The sequence below is a fragment of the Pongo pygmaeus genome, chromosome 2 (genome assembly GCF_028885625.2).
Source record: "Pongo pygmaeus isolate AG05252 chromosome 2, NHGRI_mPonPyg2-v2.0_pri, whole genome shotgun sequence".
Lineage (NCBI taxonomy): Eukaryota > Metazoa > Chordata > Mammalia > Primates > Hominidae > Pongo > Pongo pygmaeus.
The window spans coordinates 140,681,491-140,706,767 of record NC_085930.1 but is presented as its reverse complement, the minus strand read 5'-3'; the positions used below and the strand labels follow the sequence as shown (position 1 = coordinate 140,706,767).

Sequence of the window (25,277 nt, the reverse complement as noted above, 5' to 3'; positions counted from 1 at the left end):
TAGGATTGCCACAAAGAGTTGTACACTTGCCAAGATTTGGGCATCCAACCTTCCTGTATTGTCTGGGGGCACACTCTGAGTTGAGCATCTGGGTCTTCAGGGGTGGGTGGAGGAGGAGTGATAGCGCCTCAGGGAGTTGGCAGTGAGGGAGGCATGGCTGTGTGGCAATGAGTATCCTCAAAGGTTCTCCCCTGCCCCCACCCTGTGGAGCCTTTGAGCCCTGATTCCCTGACGGGCTACCCAGGAAGCCGGTGGGCTGAGCACGTCATGTGATGCCTTGGCACTAATAAGAGGAGAAGACTTCCCACTGTAACTCCTGGTGGAGAGCCAGTGACATCCCAGGCTTTTGCCCAAATGTCCTTGAGTTCTACACTCTGAGCCTTGAAATGCAGCTTTTCTGGGGCTGACTTCCCAGGATCGGTGGTGCTGTACTTGCAGGAGATGGTGTTTGCTGGCCAGTGAAGCACCAAATCAGCAGTGAATGTGGTTCACATACAGCTTTATGTAGGTGCATCAACGAGCCTGGAACTAGGTGCCGGGTGCCCTCTAAGACACCAAGAGCTATTTTGGAAATAGAAAGGGAACAAGTATATAAAAATGCAAGATCCAGAAATACAAGGGTAAGACTTGTCCTTTATTCCTTCTTTTCCTCTTTTTTCCATTCTCCCTACTCTTCTTTGCATCCTTTCTTCCACTTCTTTTTAATCTTTCCTTCCATTTTCCTTTCTTCTATTCTTCTCTCCTCCTTCTTTCTTCCCTTCTCCCATCTTCTCTCACTCCTCCCTTCTCATCTCCACTTTCTTCTCTTTTATCATTTCCTTTAGTCTTTTCTTCCTTTATATCCATCTGCTCTTTCCTTACCGCCTTTCTTCAATTCAACAGATATTTTCAGTTGTTTACCAGGTACTGTTTCTTATTAGCTTGTGTGGAATTTTGATTCCTTTTCCTTCACAACAGGTCTACCTTCCGGCTACCGAGGGACATTTTTGTCCTGCATTACGTTTCCCCAGCTCCTTCTTTCTTCTTTGCTTGCCTTCCTTAGTCATGTGATCGGCTAGCATATATTGAACACCTACCGCATGCAATTTGCTACCTTAGAGAAAAAAATCTAAAAGAGTGATGGACTTCACTCTGAGGAAGGTTAAAATTAAATTTAAGAATTGAAGTACACACATGTGAAAATGCGATAATAGTGTAATAGTTACATGATGTCACCAAACAGGAATGTGAGATGATGCAAACATGACTGCTAGATGAATGAAGGAGAAGCCTTTTGAGTCCTGAGAATGGACCAATTTGTGAGATGGGTGGGTTTGAGAAAGACTTATAGAGAAGGAGTGTAAACTAGGTTTCCAAATAGGATTTTAATATTCAAAGAGGAGAGAAAATTTCAGTTCAGGAATTGATGTAAGTAAAAGTGCAGTGGTCTTTATTTTTGTTACCCCAGTTTTTCAACGTAAAGTTCCAGGGGAACCTGTTTTCCTCTCTCAGGGTTCCTCTGACTTCTTCACTCCTGGACACTGCCACCTCCTCTTCAGTTTCCCCCAAATACCATTTCTCTTCAGCTGGTGATGGGCTCAGGGGAGCCATCTAGTCTATCTCAGACCCATTCTTGATCAGTAGATTGGTCACTTTATGTTGCAAGCAAAAACCTGCTGACAGTGGAAAGCTAAGTTGAAGAGAGAATGTTGAAATATAAGTCCTAGATTGGTGGTTGAAATTCCAAACTTTAATTTTTGTAAGATCTAGGGTAGGCCAAAGCACGCTTCTGAGGCTAATGGTCTGACACGCTAGATATCTCAGAGAGCCTGGGTGTCAAGAATTTTGTTTGGAATTCCTAGGTTAAGTGGTCTAGTGTGATTCAGTTCAATCCAGGGTGTAATACGTGGCATGCTAGTGAATTTTTGCTTTATTTTTATTGCACAGCTCAGGATTGAAAGAATCTTAGAAGTTATCTTATCTTTTACCTGGTCCAATTATACAGTCTGGAAAAGTCTCCCATTTTCTTACTCATTGATACATACATTTATTTAACCTGTGTTTTTGGATGTTTTCATAGCAAATGTGTGGTTATAAGCTGAAACCAATTCAAATCATATAGTTTCAATATCCCCAATCCATGGGGGATATTTTCAGGTGTCTGAGAAGCCCCAATTCTAGGTTTATGTCTGAATCTTTTATGGAAATGGCTTGCATAAAATCCAGCTGAGATGCTGTGTTTTCAGCCTAGCTGTAGAAGTTGAAGATTCTGTTTATTCCCTCTGAGGCTGGCATTTCTCTGTGATTGTTCCATTTGATCCCTTCAATGGCTTAGCCTCATCAGCAGCATTGCTTGGGAGATATAGGTTGTTGAGGTCCCCTCTGCTTGTGGCCTTTGATTTTTGTCCTTGAGTAAAGAAAACAATCCTTTTATCAAATATTTGCTGGCTGCTTAGGATACTCATTTCTTAATCGGTACGTTTTGACTGATTATTGAAAACTTTACATTCCGACATCATATTGTATATGATATATGTGTTTGGTGTGTGTGTGTGTGTGAGTGTATATGTCTAAGGAGTTAGAAGAAAGGACTCTCTTTCCTTCTAAGGTCAGCAGTTGATTCTTAGAGTCTATTGGAGCTTTCCTTTCCTTCTTTTATCAGGTGAAACTTGGTTGAAAGGGTTACCTTCTAGCAGAAAGGAAGGGGGAAGATATGCCTGCTGGTAAATGTAAGCCTCACTGTAAGCTCTCCTAGAATGCTGTTGTCAAAAGGAAATTTTGATATTATTTTATTTAACTCTCTATGTTATAAATAAGAGAAACCTAAGCCCAGAGATGTGCAATAATTTGAGCCAAATTATCTTTGCAGCAGATTAAAGATAAACCAGAGTCAGAGTATAGCTTCTTTGACTCTGAAATAATTAGATGCAGAGAATCTTTGTAACCTATTATAAAAATATGTTAGGCAAAGAATGCAATGATAAATAAATTATATATTTGAGCAGCAGAATAAATCAAACAGTTTTGTTCCATATTTCATTGGAAGTGATTTAACAGAAGTTTAAAAAGATTTAAAAATAAGAGATAAAATTATTTTTAAGAATACAGAGATATTTTACAAAAATAATAGGATCCATTTAAAAATATTCTTGGTTAAACAAAAGTCAAATTTTTTCCACACGACTTTCTCCTAACATGATACAATGACTTTGGAAGTATATAATACTAAAATAATTAAAAGCTATCCTATTGCTCAAAAACATTAAATAACTATTTTTTTGAATGACAGAAGCCAAGAACACAATATATTACAAGACAATAAAAATATAACCCTCCTTATACACACCATGGAATGCAATTAAAACTATAATTAGACTACATTTTCTAGTCCCAAATGTCAATGTTAAAAAGAACAAAGAGAGAGATTAAAATAGTGTATAGAATTTAAAACATTTTAACAGAAAAAGAAAAAGTAAAAAGGAAATAATCTGGATACTGAGGAGGAAAAAGTCAAGTGGTCTAATGAACAAAGTCATAATTTCTAGCCCAAGCTTGATAGTGCCTCTTTCTCTCCCTCCTCCTCCTCAGGCGACTCTAGCCCTTACCTCAGTCACTAGGAAAGTCAAGGTGCTTGTTCCCTCCCCTTCTCAGAAACAGGATCTTGGAGAGATAAAGAGATGAGGAGTGGGGGTGGGAGGAGCATTTGCGGGGGGCGGGGGGAGGAGTAGGCTGGCCCAGGGGCCATTTGTTCTACCCACATCCCCTTAGGGAAGGCTCTGAGAGGGTGCTCCATTCCTGGCTGTAGGCATATTCCCAGGGCCTTCCAGCCTGCAGCTATTGAAGGAGGGGCTTTCTTTACAGAGCTGCAGACATGTCTTCCAAGGCTCTTCACTGGCAGCTGCCACTCTTAGAGCTCAGCTCTCTTTAGGAGCCCTCAAGAAAGGGTAACATTCTCTACATCATGGGACAGTGGAGCAGGAGGAGTTTACTGATAATTATGCACAATTTGGCTGAGCTTCAACTCAGACTTTGTTTTTTTCCCTCCTCTCAGAGTCACTACTGACAACCCCAAATACTTACTGATCACCTATATTGGTTGCATTATCGTAAGCAGCGTTATACAGAAGTTAGGACCACAGGCTCTCAGGCTGGGATGCCTGAGTGCAAATCTGGGATCCACCACCTCTAGCTGCATTGTCTTGGGCAAGTTATACAAACTCTTTGTGTCCCAGTGCCACTATTTGTCAATATGGAATAATAATAATACGAGTTCCCAACTCATAGGTTGTTGTGAGGTTATTAAATGAGAAGGGACTTAAAACATTTTGAATAGTGCCTGGCACTGAATAATTATTCCCAAAATGTTAGCAATTATTATATTATCCTAAAATACTAGGCAAGGGTGTAATAATATGAAGAAGTATAAAATGCCATCTTTACTTTGGAGGAATTATGGTCTAATCTGGGGAACTGAACATTTTTTAATTATGAAAAAAGTTGACCTTGGGCTCTGATAATTAGCAAATGAAGAGTTGTGATGTCTGAAGATATATCATCACGCCTTCCTGCTGCTGTCTGTTGGTTACAGATGAGCAGAGGTTTCCTGTTTCCCAATAAAAGGTAAAGCATGCGGTCAATGTAATATCTTCCAGACCTTAGCCCTCTGAGAAATCCTCCTTGTGTTTTACTCACTCCTAAAAACAACAACAACAACAAAAAATAAACCTGGTTATTCAGGTATAATTCAGTGTAATTGCCTAAATAAATATAAGATACATGAATTCTTTTTTTTTATTTTTGAGATGGAGTCTTGCTCTGTCACCCAGGCTGGAGTGCAATGGCGTGATCTTGGTTCACTGCAACCTCCGCCTCTGGGGTCCAAGTAATTCTCCTGCCTCAGCCTCCTGAGTAGCTGGGATTACAGGTGTCCACCCCTATGCGTGGCTAATTTTTGTATTTTTAGTAGAGATGGGGTGTCACCATTTTGGCCAGGCTGGTCTCGAACTCCTGACCTCAGCTGATCCACCCGCCTCAGCCTCCCAAAGTGCTGGGATTACAGGCATGAGCCAATGTGCCCAGCCAAGACATATGAATTCTTAAATATGCCACTGTTATTAGGACCTTCTCTTTGGTGGTTGTCTTTTTAGTATCCTGAAGAAATGTAAAGGAGACCACCTGACTAGCAGACTCTTGGTTTATTAATGTCATAGTACTCAGACAGATGCCATGGAAGCTAGTGTTTGGATATATCTTAGAATGAAGCATCCATGCTCCAGGTGATTCCGTTTTCTTACTGCATTACATCAGTCTTCTCAGTTTAATTTTCTTGTCAGCTTAATGATGTCAAGGATAGAATCAGAGGAAGGACTTCCCACCATTGCCATCTTACCTGCTAATTTCTATTTGCCCGGGAGCCTCTTGTTGGCTTTCACAGCTTGTGTCTCTAAGTTGAGCTCAGGTTCTGCCCACCCACGCCCAGTACCACCTAGAGCAAGGATCACCACACTGTGACCAAGGAGCCAAATCTAGTACCACCTTTTTATAAAGAAGGCTGGCTGAGTGCAGTGGCTCACACCTGTAATCCCAGCACTTTGGGAGGCCAAGGTGGTCAGATCACTTGAAGCCAGGAGTTTGAGACCAACCTGGCCAACATGGTGAAACCCTATCTCTACTAAAATTATAAAAATTAGCCAGGCATCATGACACGTGCCTGTAATCCTAGCTACTCAGGAGTTTGAGGCAGGAGAATCTTTTAAACCTGGGAGGCAGAGGTTGCAGTGAGCAGAGTTTGTACCACTGAACTCCAGCCTGGGCGACAGAGTGAGACTGTCTAAAAAAAAAAAAACAAAAGAAAAAGCAAAAGAAAGCTTTATTGGAATACAAGGGTATAGACCCATGACTTTATATATTGCCTGTGGCTGCTTTTGTGCTACAATAGCAAAATTGAATAGTTGTGGCAGGGACCATATGGGCCCCAAAGCCTAAAAAATGTACTATCTGTCCCTTTATAGAAAAAGTTTGCTGACCTGTGACCTAAAGATTAGACATGCCAGTCCCATAAAGGAACAGAAAGAAGTCTTCCCAAGGCAATACAGGGGGCAGAAATCACCAAGGTTCTACAGAAAGGGAAATTCAGAATATGAAAGGATAAGATGAGAGTAGTAAGGTTGCCTGTAGAACAAAGGGGATGATGTGTTAACTGGAACACTTTTGACACAGGCTCCTGTTGCTTAAGCTGTGGTATATGTTTCTTCTAATCCCAATTGAAATTGTCCCTCATAATATGATTTCATCACAGAAGTCACATGCAGTATTACAGTGGTGAAAAATGTTATGAGTTGCTTTGAAATGAGGTCCTATTCTCTCATAGCTATTCTATGCTGGCTGTTTACAATTTCAGAACAAAACTGTCCTTTGGGATTTGACTTTGCTTTCTTAAATGATGATTCTGAACTAAGCGATTAGGGTTTCCCCTTCCCCAGCTACCAGGGCCTCCTCATTTCTTTGCAGGTACTAGGTTTTTCTCGGCCACCAGCTATTGTGAAATGTCTCTAAGGAATGTACATGTGGCAATTGTTTGCCATTCCCTTTCCATCATTAAAAGGGCCACAAGGAAAACTTAGCAATGGAGTGTGAAATCCAAGCTTTTTGACAAGGAATCCTGTGCAAGAGCTCAGGAGCTACTTGTTTTCCATATGTAGTTAATCCTATCTGTACAAAGAGGTTGTCGATCTGATCCCAGTTCTCTGCCAACTCGTTTTTGTGATTTTGAGCAAACCCCTTTGTAAAGCACAAGGGGATCTATCTGTGGGCCTGAGCTCTGGGACTCTTCTACTCAGCAGGCTGTTCACTCTGGCTCAGGAGTGCCTCCATCCATGTGGGGGGACTTTGCTAATTTGCACAAAGTCGCCCTATGGGCTAGCAGCAGGCCTATCCCTTCTGGTTTTTGAGCTTCAGTTTCACCAGCTAATAAAAACGGAGGCGATGGTTTCCAAGCTATTTTCTAGCCTTGGAGCTTTAATTTGGAGGTCCTTTGAGACAGTCTGTGCGGGTTGGGTAAGCAGCTCTCTTCATGCTCTGTGGTGCTCTCCTGCTGGGGTGCCTTTGAAGCTATCAGGAAAAGCCATGTGCCAGGAAGTTCTTGGGGCTTGGATAAAAGGGAGCTCACAAGTTCCTCTAAGGACAGGACTCTAACAACTAGAGGTAACAGCATTAAGGCAGATGTTGGCTATGAAGAGGGAAGAGGGGGTGTCAGACCAAAGGCAGATGTGGCTATGTCTGGCCTGATTTTGCTCAGCTTTGGAGCAATGAAGAGAGGTCATGGCCCCTTTGACTACATGCACTGTGAGAACATTTGCCTAGTATCATGTATTGACAATCTTTTCTCCCTGACCAGGCCATCACTGGGGTTATGCCTGGCCACTGAAAATGGGGACCTGGACACAAAAGTGTCCAGATACCTGGGCTGAGCAAAGCAACAATAATAAATATCAATTAGGTGCCCTGTGAGCTGTGAGTACATGATGGTGAGGCTCACATTGCAGGAGTCAAGGAACCCTCTAAAGAAAGAGGCCACGGCTCTGAGCTTTCTTGAGATTTCTGCCAAACTCAAGCTAAAATTTCCTCGGATTACTGAAGCATTTGGTAGATTTCTCTTAAAAACCATGTTTTGTTCTTTTTTCCTCCCACTTTGTTGGGCCATAATAATCGGTGCTTAGTTATTTGTAGCTGTGTGTAGACAGGGTGCTAAATGCTTTCTTGTCATCCCATGTAATTTAAGCTTCACACCAGGTTAGGTGTAGCTGGTTCTGTCTACATTTGGTCAAAGAGGAAACTGAGGCTCACTGAAGTTAGGCAATCTGCCCAAGGCCATACAGCTAGAAAGTTCTGCACCTAAGATTTAAACTCAGAACTTATAGCCAGGTGATAGTACTTTTCAAAGTCGCGCCCCATGCCTCCCTATACTACCTTGGATGTGGCTAATTGCTAGTGCAATGAGGCTGTAGGCAGAGAGAGCACTTCCTTATCTGTTTAGAGTTAACATAACCCAAGGGTTCTTAACTTCAGCACGATTGACATTTTGGGCCCTAGAATCATTTGTTGTGGCTATCCTGTGCATTATAGGAAGTTTAGTAGCATCCCTGACCTTTACTTACTTGGTCCTAATAGCAGCTTCCCCAACTTTTCTCAACTCAGTTGTTAACAACTTAAAATATCTCCAGGCTTTGCCACATACCCCCAGGGGACAAAATTAGTCCTGATTAAGTGAGAGTTACTCACATAACTAAATGTTTACCTGCCATTAAAGAAGAAATCTCTGCATACATAATTTTTTTCCCACTAGCTCTTCTTTTTCTCCTCTTTTGTACAAAAATTCTGTTATGAATGACTTGGGTCGCTCTCCCTGCCTGACTGACATCCTGGAGTGTGTCACTGAAAACCTTCACCTTGCTGGCATCTTCCCAAATTTCTCAGACACCCTCTCTTTGAGCCTGGAGCCTCCTGGGGAAGTATGAAGAGCCAACCAGCTATGAAAACAATGTGCTCTTCCCTGTGCTAAGCACCTCTTCTTAGGCAGTAAAATGCTTCAGTGGTATGAACATATGGCATCAACATGGCCTCTGAAAACCATGCTGGGTGTTTAACAAGCATAGAGGGATGGGGACAGGCTGTGATGAGCTCTGGAGGCTTATAGAACAGGACCTCCCCTCCCTCAGGAGCAGAGGTTCCTCAGGGATCTTGACTCCACATAGACCAAGGCTTTGTGGGAAAGAGAGCTAGTGCCTTGAAGCTACTGCATTTTGTTCCTTTAATAAAACACCCTGCAGACCCTGACATCTGCTGCAGAGAGAGACAGAGCAGCCATGTGACCCAGTGCCAGCTCTTACCTCTGACTCTAGACAGGCATTCTGCTGAAGTCCACCTTCTATTAGGTAAGAGGATGTTGGCAGCTCCGCAGTGACCCACTGCATTCTGTGTGCACACCCTCCCTCCTGAGGGCAGGGCCCATCAACTTTGAGAGTTCTGGGCCAAAATAAACAGCCTGGAGCATGGTCACAGAGCAGGTGTCAAGCCTGCTCAGCAGCCTGGTTTAATAATCCCAGTATGCAAAAGGCTAGAAGGATCATTGGCATATTTTTCTAGAAAAGTGGACTGCCTATGAATTTTTATAATAATGCTTAGAGTGAGACATCTCCTTCTTGAGTGATACCATCAAGATGATGTATTGATAATGATTATTTTTATGGGATTTTTTTAAAGAAAAAAACCGTAAGTTTTTGGAGCTAAATAAAACCACTAGGAAAAAATCATTAGAAGTTTAGGGAGCTCTTCTTCATAAACGAATTTATGGGCATATCTGACTGAACCCATAGCTGACACTGTAAAATGTACATGTCTGTGCACATTCATGCCCATGTGCACAAACGTGTGCATATACTCTTTCTTCATATGGAAAGATCATGGGGCTTCTGGCCAGATGAGCCTGTTTAAATTCCAGCTCAGTCACTTCCTGCATGTAAAGCATGGATGAGTTGCTTAAGGTCTCTGAGCTTGTTTCCTTGTCCTTAAAATAGGAATAATAGCTATATTAGGGCATTGTGATTAAGGTTAGAAATAATGTATTAGAAGTTGCAAAACATGGATGGTACTTGATAAATGATATTATTTTTATCAACACAATATCTTCTTATGAACCTTAAATAAAACAGATACCAAGTCTGCTCTAGAATTGATATTTTTAGATTACTCTTCAATAGTTAGGTTGTTACACCTAATATTTACTCCATTTCACTCTTGAGACTGGGTGTGGGTATTTTTTTCATTTTGTATACCTTCATTCAATCCTCATTCAATAAGAAATAATAAGTCATATTCCAAGAAACTGAATTATTCCCATATAACATCTTCAAGACTCCAGCTTTTCATTCGTTCCACATTTATTAGCACCTACTGTGTACCAGACACTGATCTAGGGACTGGGAATTCCACAGTAAAAACAGAGACAAAACCCCCTGCTTTCCAGGAGGTTACATGCACAATGTATTGCAGCCATGCCTCCAACAAAGAAATGTGCCATTCAAATTGGAGCTATCCATTGTGAACAAATTTTGTGCCACACTCTGTGCTGATTGCTTAGGGAAGACGGGTGCAGTGATGAACAGAAACCCTGGAATATGGCAATGATGGTGGGTGTGTTGGGTAAGTGACACATGAGCAAGTGACTGTGAGACAGAAAATACAAAATCATGACAGGTGTCATGGCAATCCAATAACTGGTTTAGAATAAATTTATGATGAATAATTCATTAAAGCTTACTAAGGAAAATTGAATACAGTGCTTGGAAACATAGTATGTGAATGTTTTAATGAATGAACTGTTGAATGAAAAAAAAAAAGGGCTGCTGTGTATGGTTGTGCAGGTTTCACATTGCACAACTCCAAGGCATACCATTTAAATTGTGGAGATAGTCAACGTGCAACTTGCACGTACAGCAACTCTGCCAAACATTTCACACACACGTCTCATTCAGTACTTGAACAATTTAATAGTTACGTCGAGTTTTCTTCATTTTGCAAGCATGGGTTGGGGATTCAGTGAGGTTCATAAAGTGAGTCAGTAGGGGTACTTTTAATTGACATGCAGACATATCTGCCTCCAGAGTTGCTGCTTGGAGAATAGGAAAAAACAGTCCCTTGAAGATTAAACTTGATAATTTGAGTCACGTCTCATCTTTGAACTAAATGCTTAGTTTTCTGGGGTCAGAAGTGAAGACAGGGAAATGATTAGTTTTCCAGATTTTAGGCTTCAAGTCATGAACTCTGTAAGACCCTTGCCCTGTTTTCTGTTACTAGAACAACATCATACTCTTAGCTCTTCTTCCTCGTTTCTTCAAGAGAAGAATGGATCATACATTCGAGAAAAATCCACCTGGTAGAGGTGCCGAGCACATCACAGTCATCATTAACAAAAAATAAAGGATAACAGCCCTGGCCCAGCAGAAATGAGCAGCTATCATTGTAGGAGCTTTTATTATAGCAGAGGCTCAGCTTCTCAGCAGGGGAATTACATCCAACTCTGATGTGCTGTTTCTTTTAGAACTCATTTTTGATATCATTCCATTCTTGAATCAGCAGCAAATGAGATAATACAATGTCAGGTTGGTGTCTTCTCACATCTAGCTGATTGTGAAATAACAAGTCCTGCTCCACACTGCCCCTTTGCGGTCTGGGCACGTCGTGCCCCATTGTGACCTTGGAAATCCAGTTACTTCTGATTGCTCGTTGCTTCTCAAGGCAATTTATTTCTCAATCAACTTTTTAACACAACAGCTCAGCCCAGAGAACAACAACCACCACCACAACAACAACAACAACAAAAAATGGAAAGAAAGGTTTATGTCAGGTTAAAGAAATATTGTGGGTAACAATGAACACAAGTTTATAGTTTCAGGCAACAGAGGATTTCGAGTTGTATGATTTTGGAAGAGGAATGCAGCAGACCTGGTTTGGAAACATCTTGCTTGTTATGCTGTAAACTTCTCTCAAAATGTCACAGTCTGTAGATACTTAGACAGAGCCTAAGTTGTAAACAGGCTTTGCTTCTTCTATGCTGTTCATTTTTCTTAAGGCAAGCAGGGGAGGAGTAAGAAAGATTTATATTTGCAAGTTATATGCTTGATTTCTTCCCAATGACCCTAAGAGGAAGAAATTATTATCTCAATTTTATTGGTGAGGAAACTGAACTCTTCAGAAGTCCTATGGCCCATGGTGGTGTGTCCAGGTTCTTCATCTCTGGATTGACTCCTGCATAGCCATGCTTTTTCCATGATATCATATATTTTGACAGTCAGTGAGGGGCCACTTTCCTTAAATAGAAGAAGGAACAAGTTCTGTGTTAGTAATGGTAATATCCCCTGCAGGTAAATAAAACAACAATAGGTTGAGATCAGTGAGTAATTACTCTTTGTCAGACGGTGTACTGTATGTTATATTCTCACAGAACTGCAGCAAGGAAGATGCTGTTTTCCTGCCCATTTGACAGCTGATGATGCTGAAGCTCAGAGATGTTAATGACCTCCCCAGGGTCATACGGCTGTTAAAAGTACCCTAATCTTTGTAGTATTATGTTTTGTTTTCTCTGTTAGACTTCAAACTTCCAGGAGGCAAGGATTGTTTCTTATTACAATTCACCCTTGAACAATATGGGTTTGAACCGTGAGGGCTTTTAGAAGTGGATTTTTTTTCAATTAAATGCAGGATGCAAAACCTGCGTATATGGAGGGCTGTCTTTTTTATATGTAGGTTCCGGAGGACCCACTGGGAAACTTTGGTATGTGTGGATCTGGGTATATGTGGGGGTCCTGGAACCAATCTCCTGAAAATACTGGGGAATGACTATAATTTCCTTATCCTGAAAACCCCCTGCAAAGTGGTTTCCCTGTGGTAGGTCCTTAGTAAACACTTGAATAGATGAATGTCAGCTGGTCCTGAATTCTGCCCTCCCTGATCTGTGCTTGTGGTCCCTTCACACATGTTGACCAATCCTGTATAATCAAGTGAACAGAGGGAGAAAAAGGATGTGTTAGTAGATTGTTGTCTTCCTTTTGTAAAGTATAGTAGCCTATAGCTATTATATATATATATGATAGAAATATATATATACGTATATATATATGTAAAAATGGCACATTCATTGTTTTGTTGTTTTTTGGTGACTATTAGGATAGGATAGGTCATGCTAACTTGACAGATAATCCCAGTGGCTTAATACAGTTGAGTGGCTCTCCAGGGCAATTGTCCTCTGGTGTCAGTGGTTCCAGAGACTGCCTTGATCTTTGGCTTTGCCATTTCAAAACAAGGCTTTCTTCATAGTCACCACAGAGAGCAACTGGGTGCTGTTTCTGTTTTGTACCTGTCATTGAAGAGCCACACATCAGTTCTGGTCACATCTTATTGGCTGAAATTAGTCACATGGCCCCAGTAGTCCACTAAGAAGGTGGAAAAGAGGAATTATCTTTTGTGCCCAGAAGGAGAGAAAAATGCATGTAAATGAGCTCCAAAAGACTCTATTCTAGTGGTGTTGGTTCTTTATTTTTTTTTTCTCCCTTTCAGTCATAGAAAGGATTTGAGGTAATGGCTATACTACCATGAGATTTCTTCAGAATAGCTTCATGGTCTTGCAGTTCCACTGGGAATGTGCTATTACATTCATTTCCAAATGCTTAACCACAGTGGCTCATGTCAACTCTGGCTATTTGAAATTTCTAGATGTTGGTTATACCAGTAGCTGTACTTTTTTAAGGGTAACATATTTCCTGTAAACCATCAGGAATGTTTTAGTTCATGAAATTGTTTCATTTTCTTTCTTAATACTGTTTCATAGGCTGGCTTAACTTGAGTTCTTGCTTTTTTTTAATGTCAGTATGAAAACCTTTTTCATCAGATTGTTAAAATCTTCACAATACAATGCTAAGTAAGCTTAGCAGAATATAAAACTATACCCATTATGAGCCCAAATTTCTCTCTTTCTGAAAATTGTTGTCTGCATCTTTCTGTCTCTGTCTCTCCACACATACATACACACATATGCAGACATACATGCATCCTATACTGGAAATTAATACACCAAAATATTAATATCAGTTATCTCTGAGCTTAAGGGTTATCTTGATTTTCTTCTCTATATGCTTTCCTAAATTTAGAAAATATACTGAAAAATGCACTTTTGTTTTGCTTAGATGTGTTATAATCAGAAGATACATTTTATATAGACATAGATATAGAATGGATTTTTTAAAGTATCTATTTTTTTTGTAATTTTCACAGGAGAAAATTAAGTGATGCTCATTTTAGATTACCTGCCTGTTTTGTTGCCTTTTTGAAGCCATTTAGAACTTGGAGACAATGCTGACAGAAGGGTGTGGAGAGCAGGATAGGAGGGAGATGCCATTCAGAGAGGAGGAGACCATCATTTTCATCATGAAATCCAATTTAATCAGGGTCAGCCAGCCCCTGCGTTGCTCTCCCCTTCTACTCTTTCAGGTTAGTTAGTTTGGGGGCATCTTCTGATGAATGCCATCTTGCAATTAAAATGCTGATGCCGGCAAGTTTCAGCATCTCAGCTTCCATGGCCCCTAGCTGTCAGCAGCCTTGTCTTTTTAATCAGGATCTATATTGCTCCCTCCTATCAAGTAACTTTTTACTTTCCCAGATCCCAATAAACTTGGATGGAGAAGAGAGACATTAGCTGAATTTTAATTTAATCATTTGCTTCTCAGGAAGCCTACTAAAAAGATGGCATTATGATGGTTTGTGTAATATAATTAAAGGACAGTGTGCTTGTTGAGGTCTTATTCCCACTGACTCCTCACCCATTGTAGAGCCAGGGTGAGCAGAAGGTCTGTCACCCAGAAGCAGGTGGTGAAGATGGCTTTTCATACAAGTAGTAGAGAGAGAAGGGCCCTCAGCTGTCAAGGGCATCACACACCTGCTGTCTGAATCATGAGAGGAAGGACATCAGAGGTCTACTAGACTGCTCCTCAGGAATAAATTATCTAGGCAAAGTCCTGGGGTCAGCAGAGGGTGAGTATACTGGTGGGGGCTTTGTGGAAAAGCTGATTAGACCTACAGCTTAAAGCCTCTCTGAAAAGAGAGCATCATCTAAAATAGGCTGAGGAGTTGCTCTCTGTGACAAATAACCCTGTCCTCCCTCACTTATCCCCTTAACTGCATAGTTTCCCTGAAGAGGTAGCATGATGTCGTCTATGTGATCCATGTCAATTCACATGCATATGAATGTAGTGTGTACATTCAATGCATACGCAAGCCATATCAGCTTATATCTGCCAATGATGAGTAAACAAGCAGATTGTGTCTGTGACAATGTGTTTCATTCAGAACTCACAGTTAATTCATTTAACTCTGTTTTTCTTGTACCCTAAAGTGCATATGAATCATCTGGAGATCTTGTTAAAATGCAAATTCTGACTCAGTAGGTCTGGAATGGGGCCTGAGATTCTGCATTTCTAGTCAGGTTCCAGGTAATGCTGAGGCTGCTGATCTAAGGACCACACTTTCAGTAGTAAGGACTTAACTGACAGCTGTTGTCTTCATTGGGATCATCAGCCTATCAGAAGGGATAGACTTGGCAAAGCTTGGCTTTTTGATGCATTCTTCTATTTAAATTTTTACTTATTACAAAGGATACTTGTTTAAATATGCACTTTGATATGTAAATAACCCTTAAAGGAATTGACTCATGGGTTTTTTGTTTTTGTTTTTTTATACCAAGAATAGAAATGTCCAAATGGACACCATCAACTGATTTTCTGCAGATGCAGATGTAACAGAAACACGCCTCCTCACATAAATCCTGCGTCATATTTTCACAAACTGCAAGCTTCCTGAGGACAAGTGTCAATGCTTCAGGCAGACAAATGCTTAATAAAGACTTTATTGTCATTCTCCACATTCTTTTAGTGCTATCTTTTTGGATAAACTTGGGAAAAAAGAAGAAATGTATTTGAGTAAGATGTGGCAAGAAAAATTAGAGAAAATCCTCTGGAACTTCACTGCCTTGTATTCTTGTTGAAATCAGAGTTCAACTCCTTACAAGAGTTTCACAAAAGTGACAAGTCAGCAACACATTAATGAGAGCCTTAGTTCCTGTCACTGGCCTTTTCTTCTTCTGAGGCTTTCTGCCAAGACATGGGTTTAATTTAATATCTCCATCTCTGCAGCAATTGGTCTTTGACCTTTGAGATTATTCTGAATGCCATGGTATACTATTGAGATGATAAATGGGGCATATAAGGGGAATCAAGTAAGCAGACATGGGGGCTATCACCATAGTGGGTGTGGGTGCCAGAGGTGATGATAAGATTGGCAGCCTAACAGATTTTTATTAGCTGGCGCTACTGGGTCTGTGATGATATCATCTTTCGGAAAGGAGCCTGGGACTCACTGGGAACAACATAACCTGGTTAAGGAAAATAAAAGTGTTTGGAAAGGATCATAAACAGGAAAAAAACACAAAACCCCTACTCAGCAGCAGCTGATCTAGGGAAGTTAGGAAAAGAAATTTGGTTGTATATTGGTAACCAGAATTAATGTCAAATGATTTATTACACTAAGCAAAGCTTAAAAAGCTACTGTAATTTGGAGGGACTCAGTGGATATGGATTTTGGCCTTAATTCAGCCCTTTAGTCTCCGGATATTCTCCTTATTTGTGGAGTGGATAGAAAGAGAAAGGCTGAAGGGCCGTCTTTTATTCACCTCATGTAGACATGAAGACATCTGTAAGAATTGTTGCTTTTAATCAAATACTCAGTATGAATGGAATTCTTTTTTCCCTCTTCTTCCTTCCTTTCTTTCTTTCTTTCTCTCTCTCTCTTTCTTTCTTTCTTTCTTTCTTTCTTTCTTTCTCTCTTTCTCTCTTTCTCTCTTTCTCTCTTTCTCTCTCTCTTTCAGAATTACAAGACTCCTGGCATTTCTTACGGTCCATAACAGCAGGTTTTGAGTTTCTTTGTGATGCATTTGTATGGTCCATTTGTAGCCAGCCAGATTTCCTTTATCATTTCATTTGTCATATATTGATTGAAACAGCAACCTTGCTGACATTATCTACTCATCATACTTGGATAAGAGTTACTCTTTGCCCCTTCATAGAAGTGTTTTATTTTGGTTCTTCTGAATTAAGATTACTCATAATCCTCATCTGTTCAAATCAAGTAATCTTTTGGTTGACCTAGCTGACCTTCTATTCTCTAGCCAGCAAACTAAATCATTTGTTAGTCAGGACTTCCTTTAATTTGCATTGCTTCTTTGATCAGTGATAATATTCAGATCCTTCTCCTTTTCCCTCCTTGTAACTCTTGCGTCTACAATATGAAGAGTAGAAAGACCAAAATTGGACATTAAAACAACTTAAACAACTTTGTTTTGACATGGTCATTACTGGTTTTGTTGAGGGCTTGTTCTGAGTGGATCTAGGCAAGCTTCTTAACATTTCTGTGCCTTAGTTTTCTCATCTGTAAAATGTGGTTGATTCTAGTACACAGCCCACACAACTGATGGTTGTGGATATTAAGTGAGATATAATGTATTATCCATTTTCCTTCCCTTTTTTTTTTTTTTTTAAGAAACAGGGTCTCACTCCATTGCTCAGGCTGAAGGGCAATGGTGTGATGATAGTGCATTGTATTATTCATTTTTTGATGTCTCTTTAATGTATTTAAAATGCTACTGTTTTAAGACTTTTGTAGTTGTTTACATTGTGTCTGCCTGCAATGCTTTTCTCATGATACCCAAATTGTCAGCTCTTTAATTCCTTTGGGTTTTTTACCCAAGAATTTCCTTCTCAATGAGAATTTCCCTTTTCTAAAATTTTGTCTCTTCCTTAACACTTTATGGCCTTCTTCCTTGCTTTATTGTTTGTCCTTAACTCTTACTAGTATCTAATAAATTTGATATTTTATTTATTTATTATTTATTTTATTATTTATTGTTTATTGACTGTTACTTCCTCTCCCCACGAGTAGATCATGAGGTCAAGAAATTTTGTGCTCTGTTTTATCCCTAGCACCTGGGGATAACATAAATATTTGTTAAATTAATGCAATGTGCTTATTAGCACAGCTTAGCGCATAGTAAGTACTTGTTAAGCACCACATTGTGACTGGGAGAACTTATAACACCTTCCTTCCATTTAGTATCTAAATTCTATAGCTGAATCCAACTTTACCTATCTTTCTGGGCCCACTCAGCATTATTCTTGACAGTGTCTTCCTTCCTTAAATCCCATTTTTATGATAGCATTATCTTTTTATCTATCCTATCTTGTTCTCTGATTAGTTCATATGAGTTGGTCCAATCTTCCCAACTATTTTTGCAAGCTTCTTGTTAGCAGGAATAAATGACTCAGACTTTTTTTTTTTTTGCCCATTCCTTCAGTATAGGGGCACAGTGGATGTACATTGAATGTTGTTGCTAAATCAATCTGCATCAATAAAATGTTAAATGACTACAGGATTTATCATTTAATTAACTAGAAGCCATATAAACAATTGAATGGAGGAAAAGAAATAATCATTTTTAATGAAAAACACGCTAGTAAAATGCATTTACCTGTGTGAATTATTTGCCCAGTGCTTGTCTCCATCACATTAGTATGCTCTAGCTGCACTAGCCTTCTTTTCTTTTCCGAAGTTCTACTATGAAAAAACTTTAAATGTGAAAAGTTTAAAGGATTTTACAGTAATCCTTTAAACCAGTGCCAGTTCTACCACTAAAATTTTTAATCAATTGCTTTATCATATCATATATCTCTCCATCTACCCACCCTGTTGCCTATTAATCCATCATATATTTTGGTGCATTTCAAAGCAAATTGCAGACATCAATACATTTCTCCTTAATTACATCAGCATATATTGAAATAGAGCTTAATATTGCAACAATCTTTCTGATTCTTTTCCAGCAAAGAATTATTTTGCCTGTTTTAGAACTTCATATAAATGGAAACATATAGTATGTACTCTTTTGCATAAGGCTCATTCACTAAATAGTATTCTTGAGATTCATCTGTGTTACTGCATGCTTATTCCTTTTAATTGCTAGATTGTATTCCATGGCATGGATGATCCCCAGTTAGTTTGTCCTTGCACCAGTTGATGGATATTATAAATAAGGCTGCTATTCATATACATTTGTGTACAAAGGCTATCTTTTTTTTTTTTTTTTAACCTTGGATAAATACCTAAAATTGAGATTTCTGAGTCAGAGGGTGCACTGCCCTTCCTTTTTCTCCTCAAACATACCAAACTTTTCCCTGCATTACACTACTCTGCACCTGCTCTTTCTTTTGTCTGGAGTGCTATTCTCTGTGTATGAAATGCTATTGCCCCTTATTATCATGTAACTGCCTCTTTCATGCCCCTCAAATCTTAGCTTCCCCTGCTCACCCATTCTAAAGTAATCACAGTCCCTCTTAAGCATGTGACTCTATGTTAATTATCTGCATAGCATTTCTCATCATCTGGTAATTTTGTTTTCACTCATTATAATATAAGCTAGAGATAGGACCTGTCTACTACTGTCGTTCCATAATCCAAAATGGTATACAATAGCTAGTTTTAAACAGCTTAGACTATTCTGTGGTGAAAAATAGCATAATATGTAGTAGGTATTCAGTAATCATGGGATAAGGAAGCAAATAAAGAGTGAACAAATAAAATCTCAATGGCTAAAGCCTTACCCATCTTTTTCATTTCTGTATCCTCAGTACCCAACACTAGTAAATGCCCACTATGAATTTGATAGATGAATAAATAGGAACGGTTTCTCAGTGGGTCAGAAACACTTAAGAAAATGCAACTCTGAAAAATGTTTTCTTTCCTGTCTTGTCATATGAAGGCAGTTAATCCAATTCCTCAAACACGTTCAATACCTGGGTTAAAATGGGTCACAGCTGGGGATTCACAGCATCCATCCTACATGGCTTGATGTTCAGAGAGAAATTGCTAGAGGCAAACTGGAAAACACATTTTTAAGCTCATGTGAACAGACTGGCTCATTAATCTGCTGTTTAGTGGTGCTAAAATGTATTCCTGTAGATTTGTTTTCTGGTAGTCATTCTAATTAAGGAGGTAAGGTTGAAGGAAGAAACACTTACCTTACAGGATAGTTAGTACACACGTGGGATCAGCAATTGGCCGTGGTTTTCTTGTCTTGCTCATGGATTGTTATCCAGAATGCCTGCAGCTGCATCATCAGGGGATCTTTGAGGTTCAAGGGTAGGAAACTTTAGCATTTCTATGCCTTTAAAATTCCTGGTGTGGTAGAGAGGGAAAACAGAGAAAGAATGCCTCGTGATATCTACATCCAGGTCTTTCCTTTCTCAATCTAGCTAAATGCTATGATTTGAACCTGTCCCCCAAAGTTCATGTGTTGGAAACACATGAACAATGCAACAGTGTTGGGAGGTGGGGCCAAATAAGAGGTGATTAAGTCATAAGGGCTCTGCCCTCTTCAATGGATCAATGTCATTATCATGGAAGCAGACAATTATAAGAGAGTTCAGCCCTCATGAAACAGCATTTTCATTATGCCACTCTCCTACTCAAAAACTTTTTACCTTTCTCTGCTGCTTGAAAGATCATGGTAACACTGCAGCCTAGCATTGAAGTACCTGCCAAATCTGGCCACTTTATTGCCATCAATCTAAGGTTTTAAATGTTCATACCTGTGACCATGCTGAGCATTCCACCTAAAATGGCTTTCCCGTACCTATAAAAATGTTCTCCATATTGCACCTAATAAAAGAAGCTCTGGTTCTTGACTACAGTAAAAGATATGAGGCTGTACATTAGTTACATTAATACTACCAATGGATTCGTGAACCTACTCTTATCTGTAAAATATATCTCTTTTTCTCTCTTGTAGGCCAGCCCTTTCATTTTATTCACATAAAGAAAAACGAGGAACAGAGAAATTTATGGGCTTGATCAACATCACATAGCTTCCAGATAGCAGAGCCAAGACTAAGGAAAATTAACTGAATATTAGATACTGAATCCTTAAGTAGACCATTTCTCAGGAGTCCCCTTTCTTGTTGCTGCTTGTAGCATTAACCATCTTCAGCTGTGTGAAGACCAGTCTCTACCATGAGGAGGAGATGGAACTATTTGGGCTGAAGCTGGCCTGCAAAATTTGTTTCTGTGTTTAGGATAACAGTAGCTGTTGGAATGACTGAAAATTTAATTCTGGAGTGGTCTGCCCTTTCCATTACTGGTTACAAATAGACTTTTAATATCCTGGGAAGTATTTTTTTTTTTCAGTCAGGCAATTTAGAAAGTTGCAGAGATGCTGTAATCTATGGGCCTTTATATGACTATAGGTTATATCAAAACTATGGTAGAGAGAGGGACTTTTACTATACCTGAGTTAGGGGGAGGTGTTTCCAGTAATAATGCAAGTGCTAGCACTTACATGGCACCTCCACTCCAGGCCTATTGTTATATTATTATTTCCATGTAAGAGTTCTCAGTGTTGTCAAGTCATTCTCATTGACATGTAGGTCCTCATCATTCTCAAAGCAGATGTTCTATACATTTTGGACTGTTTCAAAAATGCTGGTGCAAACTTTCTAGGTCTCCTGAAACTGTGGACTGCTCCATTTCTGGAAAGAAAGGCTCTTTTTCAAAGCGATATGGCCACTCCCTCATTATCCTCTCCTAACTCAGAAATCAGAACATGCCATACAGAACTATGACAATGAAATCCCATGAGCCTGAGGACTCCAGAGACACTATAGACCTATGCTCTAGCTCATAACCTGTCAGGAGAATCTGATCCAATCACATCTGGACTTTGCAACTAGATGATATCTAAGAGGAGGGACCAGATGAGTGCTGGACTGCATTAAGTACCGTCACTGCTGCTCCCCTAGGCTTGGTGGTGTGAGGATTTTTTTCTGTTCCTATCATGGGCTCTCTCTCCCCTTTCTCTCTTTTCTTTTAAATTACTTTCTCCATTTTACTCTGACATTATTGAGTGTCTCCTTCTAGTTCTCATCTTTCTCTGCCTTCACTGTGGGCAATGACTCTTTTTCCTCCTACTTATTGACTTTTTCATCTCCAGCTTTTCTGCCTTCCTGCCTGAGTTCACTTTATTTTTAATAGAGTTTCTCCCCTGGTTCTCTTCTTTCTCCTCCTACTCTCCATGTTCTTCCACAATCCCCCAGCTATAAATTACCCAAGGCATCCAACCTTTTGCTCTCATGGAGAAATGAATAATTAAATCTCCAAAGGAAGACATGTGGATTAAATCAGGCACTTAATTTCTTCAAAACACAGACAGCATTGTATGGTGTCCTGTGCAAATGCATGAGTCACAGCCAATTACTTCAAGAGGGAAGAAAGCTGAGGTTTGGCTTGATCAACAGCATATTTTTTTTTTAAATGGAGTGTGCTAATGAATGTCAGATATTGCACAGGAATGACACTTCCAAATTCAGCAGCATGAGCCATGGAGTCCTAACTGTGATGCATGTGATAGTGGTAGAGTTTACTGACCAAGGGGCATTGGTCATTTCTTTGATATAATGAAATACTGCAAGTTCTGAGCTGTTCCTTGCTAAATATGCTGCAGTGGCAATTCATTTGTTAGAAATCATCTGGTTGACAAACCAGGGAATAGAGATTCTCTTAGGGATCACATCGAGGTAATAGACTTGTGAGACTTGAGTAGTAAGTGCTCAGCAGTCAACGTGTTCTATGTAGATGATTTCTCAGGAATAGGTAGTCCATGAAGGAGGTTGGGAAGATTCCCATGATGACAACTGCTAGGCAGTTGCCAGGCTAAATAGTTCCCTCTGGCTTTCTTCATTTTACTGGTTTTCAGGCTTTCCAAGGACTGGCTGGTTTCCTTTCAGAGTGGTCTCATTTCATGGTATCTTTTCTCACACTGAGGCATCTTGCTCAGGTAGTGGCCAAGTAAGTGCAGGTGTCAGGATCTGCTGTCATGGTCAGATGGAGTTGTGAATGGAGTTCCTGAAGAAAAGTGAAGAAGCATTATAAACTTGGATATTGGGAAGCAAAAGGCCTCCACAGAACCTTGAAGGGGGGTTATCATTTAGAGACACATGAGAAAAGGTCTGGATACTGGATTTAGAAAGAATAAACATACACAAACTTAAAGAGATAATGATAACATTATAGAAATATCTAAGTCCTGGCTCAACCCATGAAATAGCTATGTGTTGGAACTTCCTTAAATGAACAGGTGTGTGAGTGTGTGAGAGTGTGTGTGTTTGTGTGTGTGAATTCTGATTTGAGAACAGATAAAATTAAAACTCTACGCCTGGGTGTGGTGGCTCATGCCAGCATTTTGGGAGGCAGGGGTTGGAGGATCGCTTGAGCCCAGGAGTTTGGGACCAGCCTGGGCAACATAGCAAGATCCCCTCTCTACAAAAACAAACAACAAGACCCTTTATGTTACCTCCTAGAGGTAGGAGTCAAGGAAGAGAGGCACCTTAAAAGTTGAACAGTAAAGAGAGCAATACATTTTTGTTAAAAAATTGCTTGGCATAGCAAGGATTCAAGACCCTGTCTCTAAAAAGAAAAAAAGTATTTGGAAGCATATGCTTTTGGTTACTTCTCTTTTAACATTGATTAAATGCTTTTCTGTACAAGCGACAGTCTCATTATAGAAAAGGTTTTTAAAAATCTGTCTTATCCATCTCTCCAGTGTATATGCGACTCTAAAAATTTATGTCCTTTGGGAGGAGTAGGTGCTATTTTAAGCTAATTACTTGCTTTAATGTATTCAGACCTTAGAGATGGCTTCAGGGCCCAGTACGTAGGGTTCTCCCAAAGAAATACACAAACCTTCAGAAGAATTTAATTAATTTATGTTACCTGAACTTTGAAGGGCTGGAAGTGAAAAACCACACTAACATTGCACTTCTCAGACTTTAATGTGCATATAAATTGAATTACCTGGAGAATTTGTTAAAATGCAGATTCTCCTTCAGCAGGTCTCGAGCAGCTGCTAGATGGTGCAGCTGCTGCTGCTGGTCCATGAACCTTACTTTGAGAAGCAAGAAGCTGACATTTCAAAGTATAATTTCATTGTACTTGAAGTTTGGAGTTATCTTTAATTTTTCTTACGTAAGTTTATATTTTACAAAATGTAACTACAAAACTCACCTTACTGATACTTTTGGTTGGAACTGCATTGATTCTACACAATATTAAATCTTCCAATCCATGAAGTTGAGTTATACATCTTCATTTGTTTAGGTCTTTAATTTTTCTCATTAGTAGTTTTTACAGCATATGAATCTTGTTCATATCTTGCTAGATGTAGACTTTCATCTTTCATGCTGATCTAGATTTTACCTAGATTTAGATTTTACATTTTTAGTGCCATTATAAATAGTCCTTTTGCAAAATGCAAATTTTCCTTTCCATAGCTAATATATAGAAATGTCATTGATTTTTGTATATTGTCTTTCTACAATGCAACTTTGCTAAGCTCACTTAGTTCTAATGGCCTTTTTGTAGACTTCTAGGATTTTCTATGTAAATAATCATTTTATTTGAGGACAGAGACAGCATTGTTTCTTCCCAATTTGTTAGTCTTTTTCTTGTATTTTTGCACTAGTAAAGATCTCTACTCCGATATTGAATGGGAGTGTCTTACTGGTTCTTTTAAAACTTGGGATATTATTCCAAGCAATAATTAGAGAAATGTAAAGTTAGTGTCTTAAATTGAGAGCATTACCTATTAACACATCTTTGAGTATTTTTTATTAATAGTTACAATGGTGCAAAAGAGAATTTTTCCTGCGGGTTAGAAAACTTTCTAGAGCTCGTCTTCTACCAAGGGCTTTGATTCTGCTTCTGCTGCGCTTTAGGATGTTGGTCTTATGCAGAACCCATGTTTTCAAAGACAAAGTCATGAAAGTGAATGCAAGAAATTTAGTTTCTAAAGCTATGCTTTTTTTTTTTTTTTTTTTTTTTTTGCCACTGCTGCACACAAAATCAGGGTGTTTTCTGCTTGGGTGACCCAGACTTGAATAGTTTTAAGTAATAATATTTCTCCATGATCATCTTCTGCTTTTTCAAAAGAATGCTAGTCATGAAATTAAGATTTCAAGTTTCCTGTGTCCTCTTTAAAGGTCCTGAACCTGGACAGCATTTATCAATCTACTTAACTTCACATAGCAAAGGAATACATCAAAATATTCTTCCTTTTGAACGTTAGTGACACTTGTGATACTTTTATGAGTGAAGTGACAGAGAACAGAACAATTTTTTATGGACCTAACTCCTTATTGCAAGGTAATGCAATTCTTCATTCTCTAGGTCTGCTAAAAAGCAAGTTTGCTGAAAAGCAAATCATGTGCCTTATCCTCTATTATCTCTTCAACCTCCATTATCTTTGTATTAGTCCATTTTCATGCTGCTAATAAAGACATACCCAAGACTGGGTAATTTATAAAGGAAAGAGGTTTAATTGACTCACAGTTCAGTGTGGCTAATGAGGCCTCAGGAAACTTAACAATCATGGCAGAAGGGGAAGCAAATGTGTCCTTCACATAGCAGCAGGTAGCAGAAGTGTTGAGCAAAGAAGGAAAAGCCTCTTATAAAGCCCTTAGATCTCGTGCGAACTCACTCACTATCACTAGAATGGCATGGGAGTAACTGCCTCCATGATTAAATTACCTCTGACCAGGTCCCTCCCACAACACATGGGGATTATGGGAACTACAATTTAAGATGAGATTTGGGTG

The 25,277-nt window shown here is 39.4% G+C and overlaps 1 protein-coding gene across 1 annotated transcript in view; it reads left to right on the top strand.

Moving 5' to 3' along the window:
* The first annotated feature begins 553 nt into the window (after nucleotides 1-553).
* Nucleotides 554-25,277, top strand: part of CPNE4 (copine 4) — a 500,036-nt gene continuing 475,312 nt past the window's right edge. Inside the window, exon 1 of the mRNA XM_054482339.2 lies at nucleotides 554-620. Within this exon, the coding sequence (XP_054338314.1) occupies nucleotides 598-620 (23 nt within the window). The 5' untranslated portion in view covers nucleotides 554-597. The remainder of the gene's footprint in view (nucleotides 621-25,277) is intronic.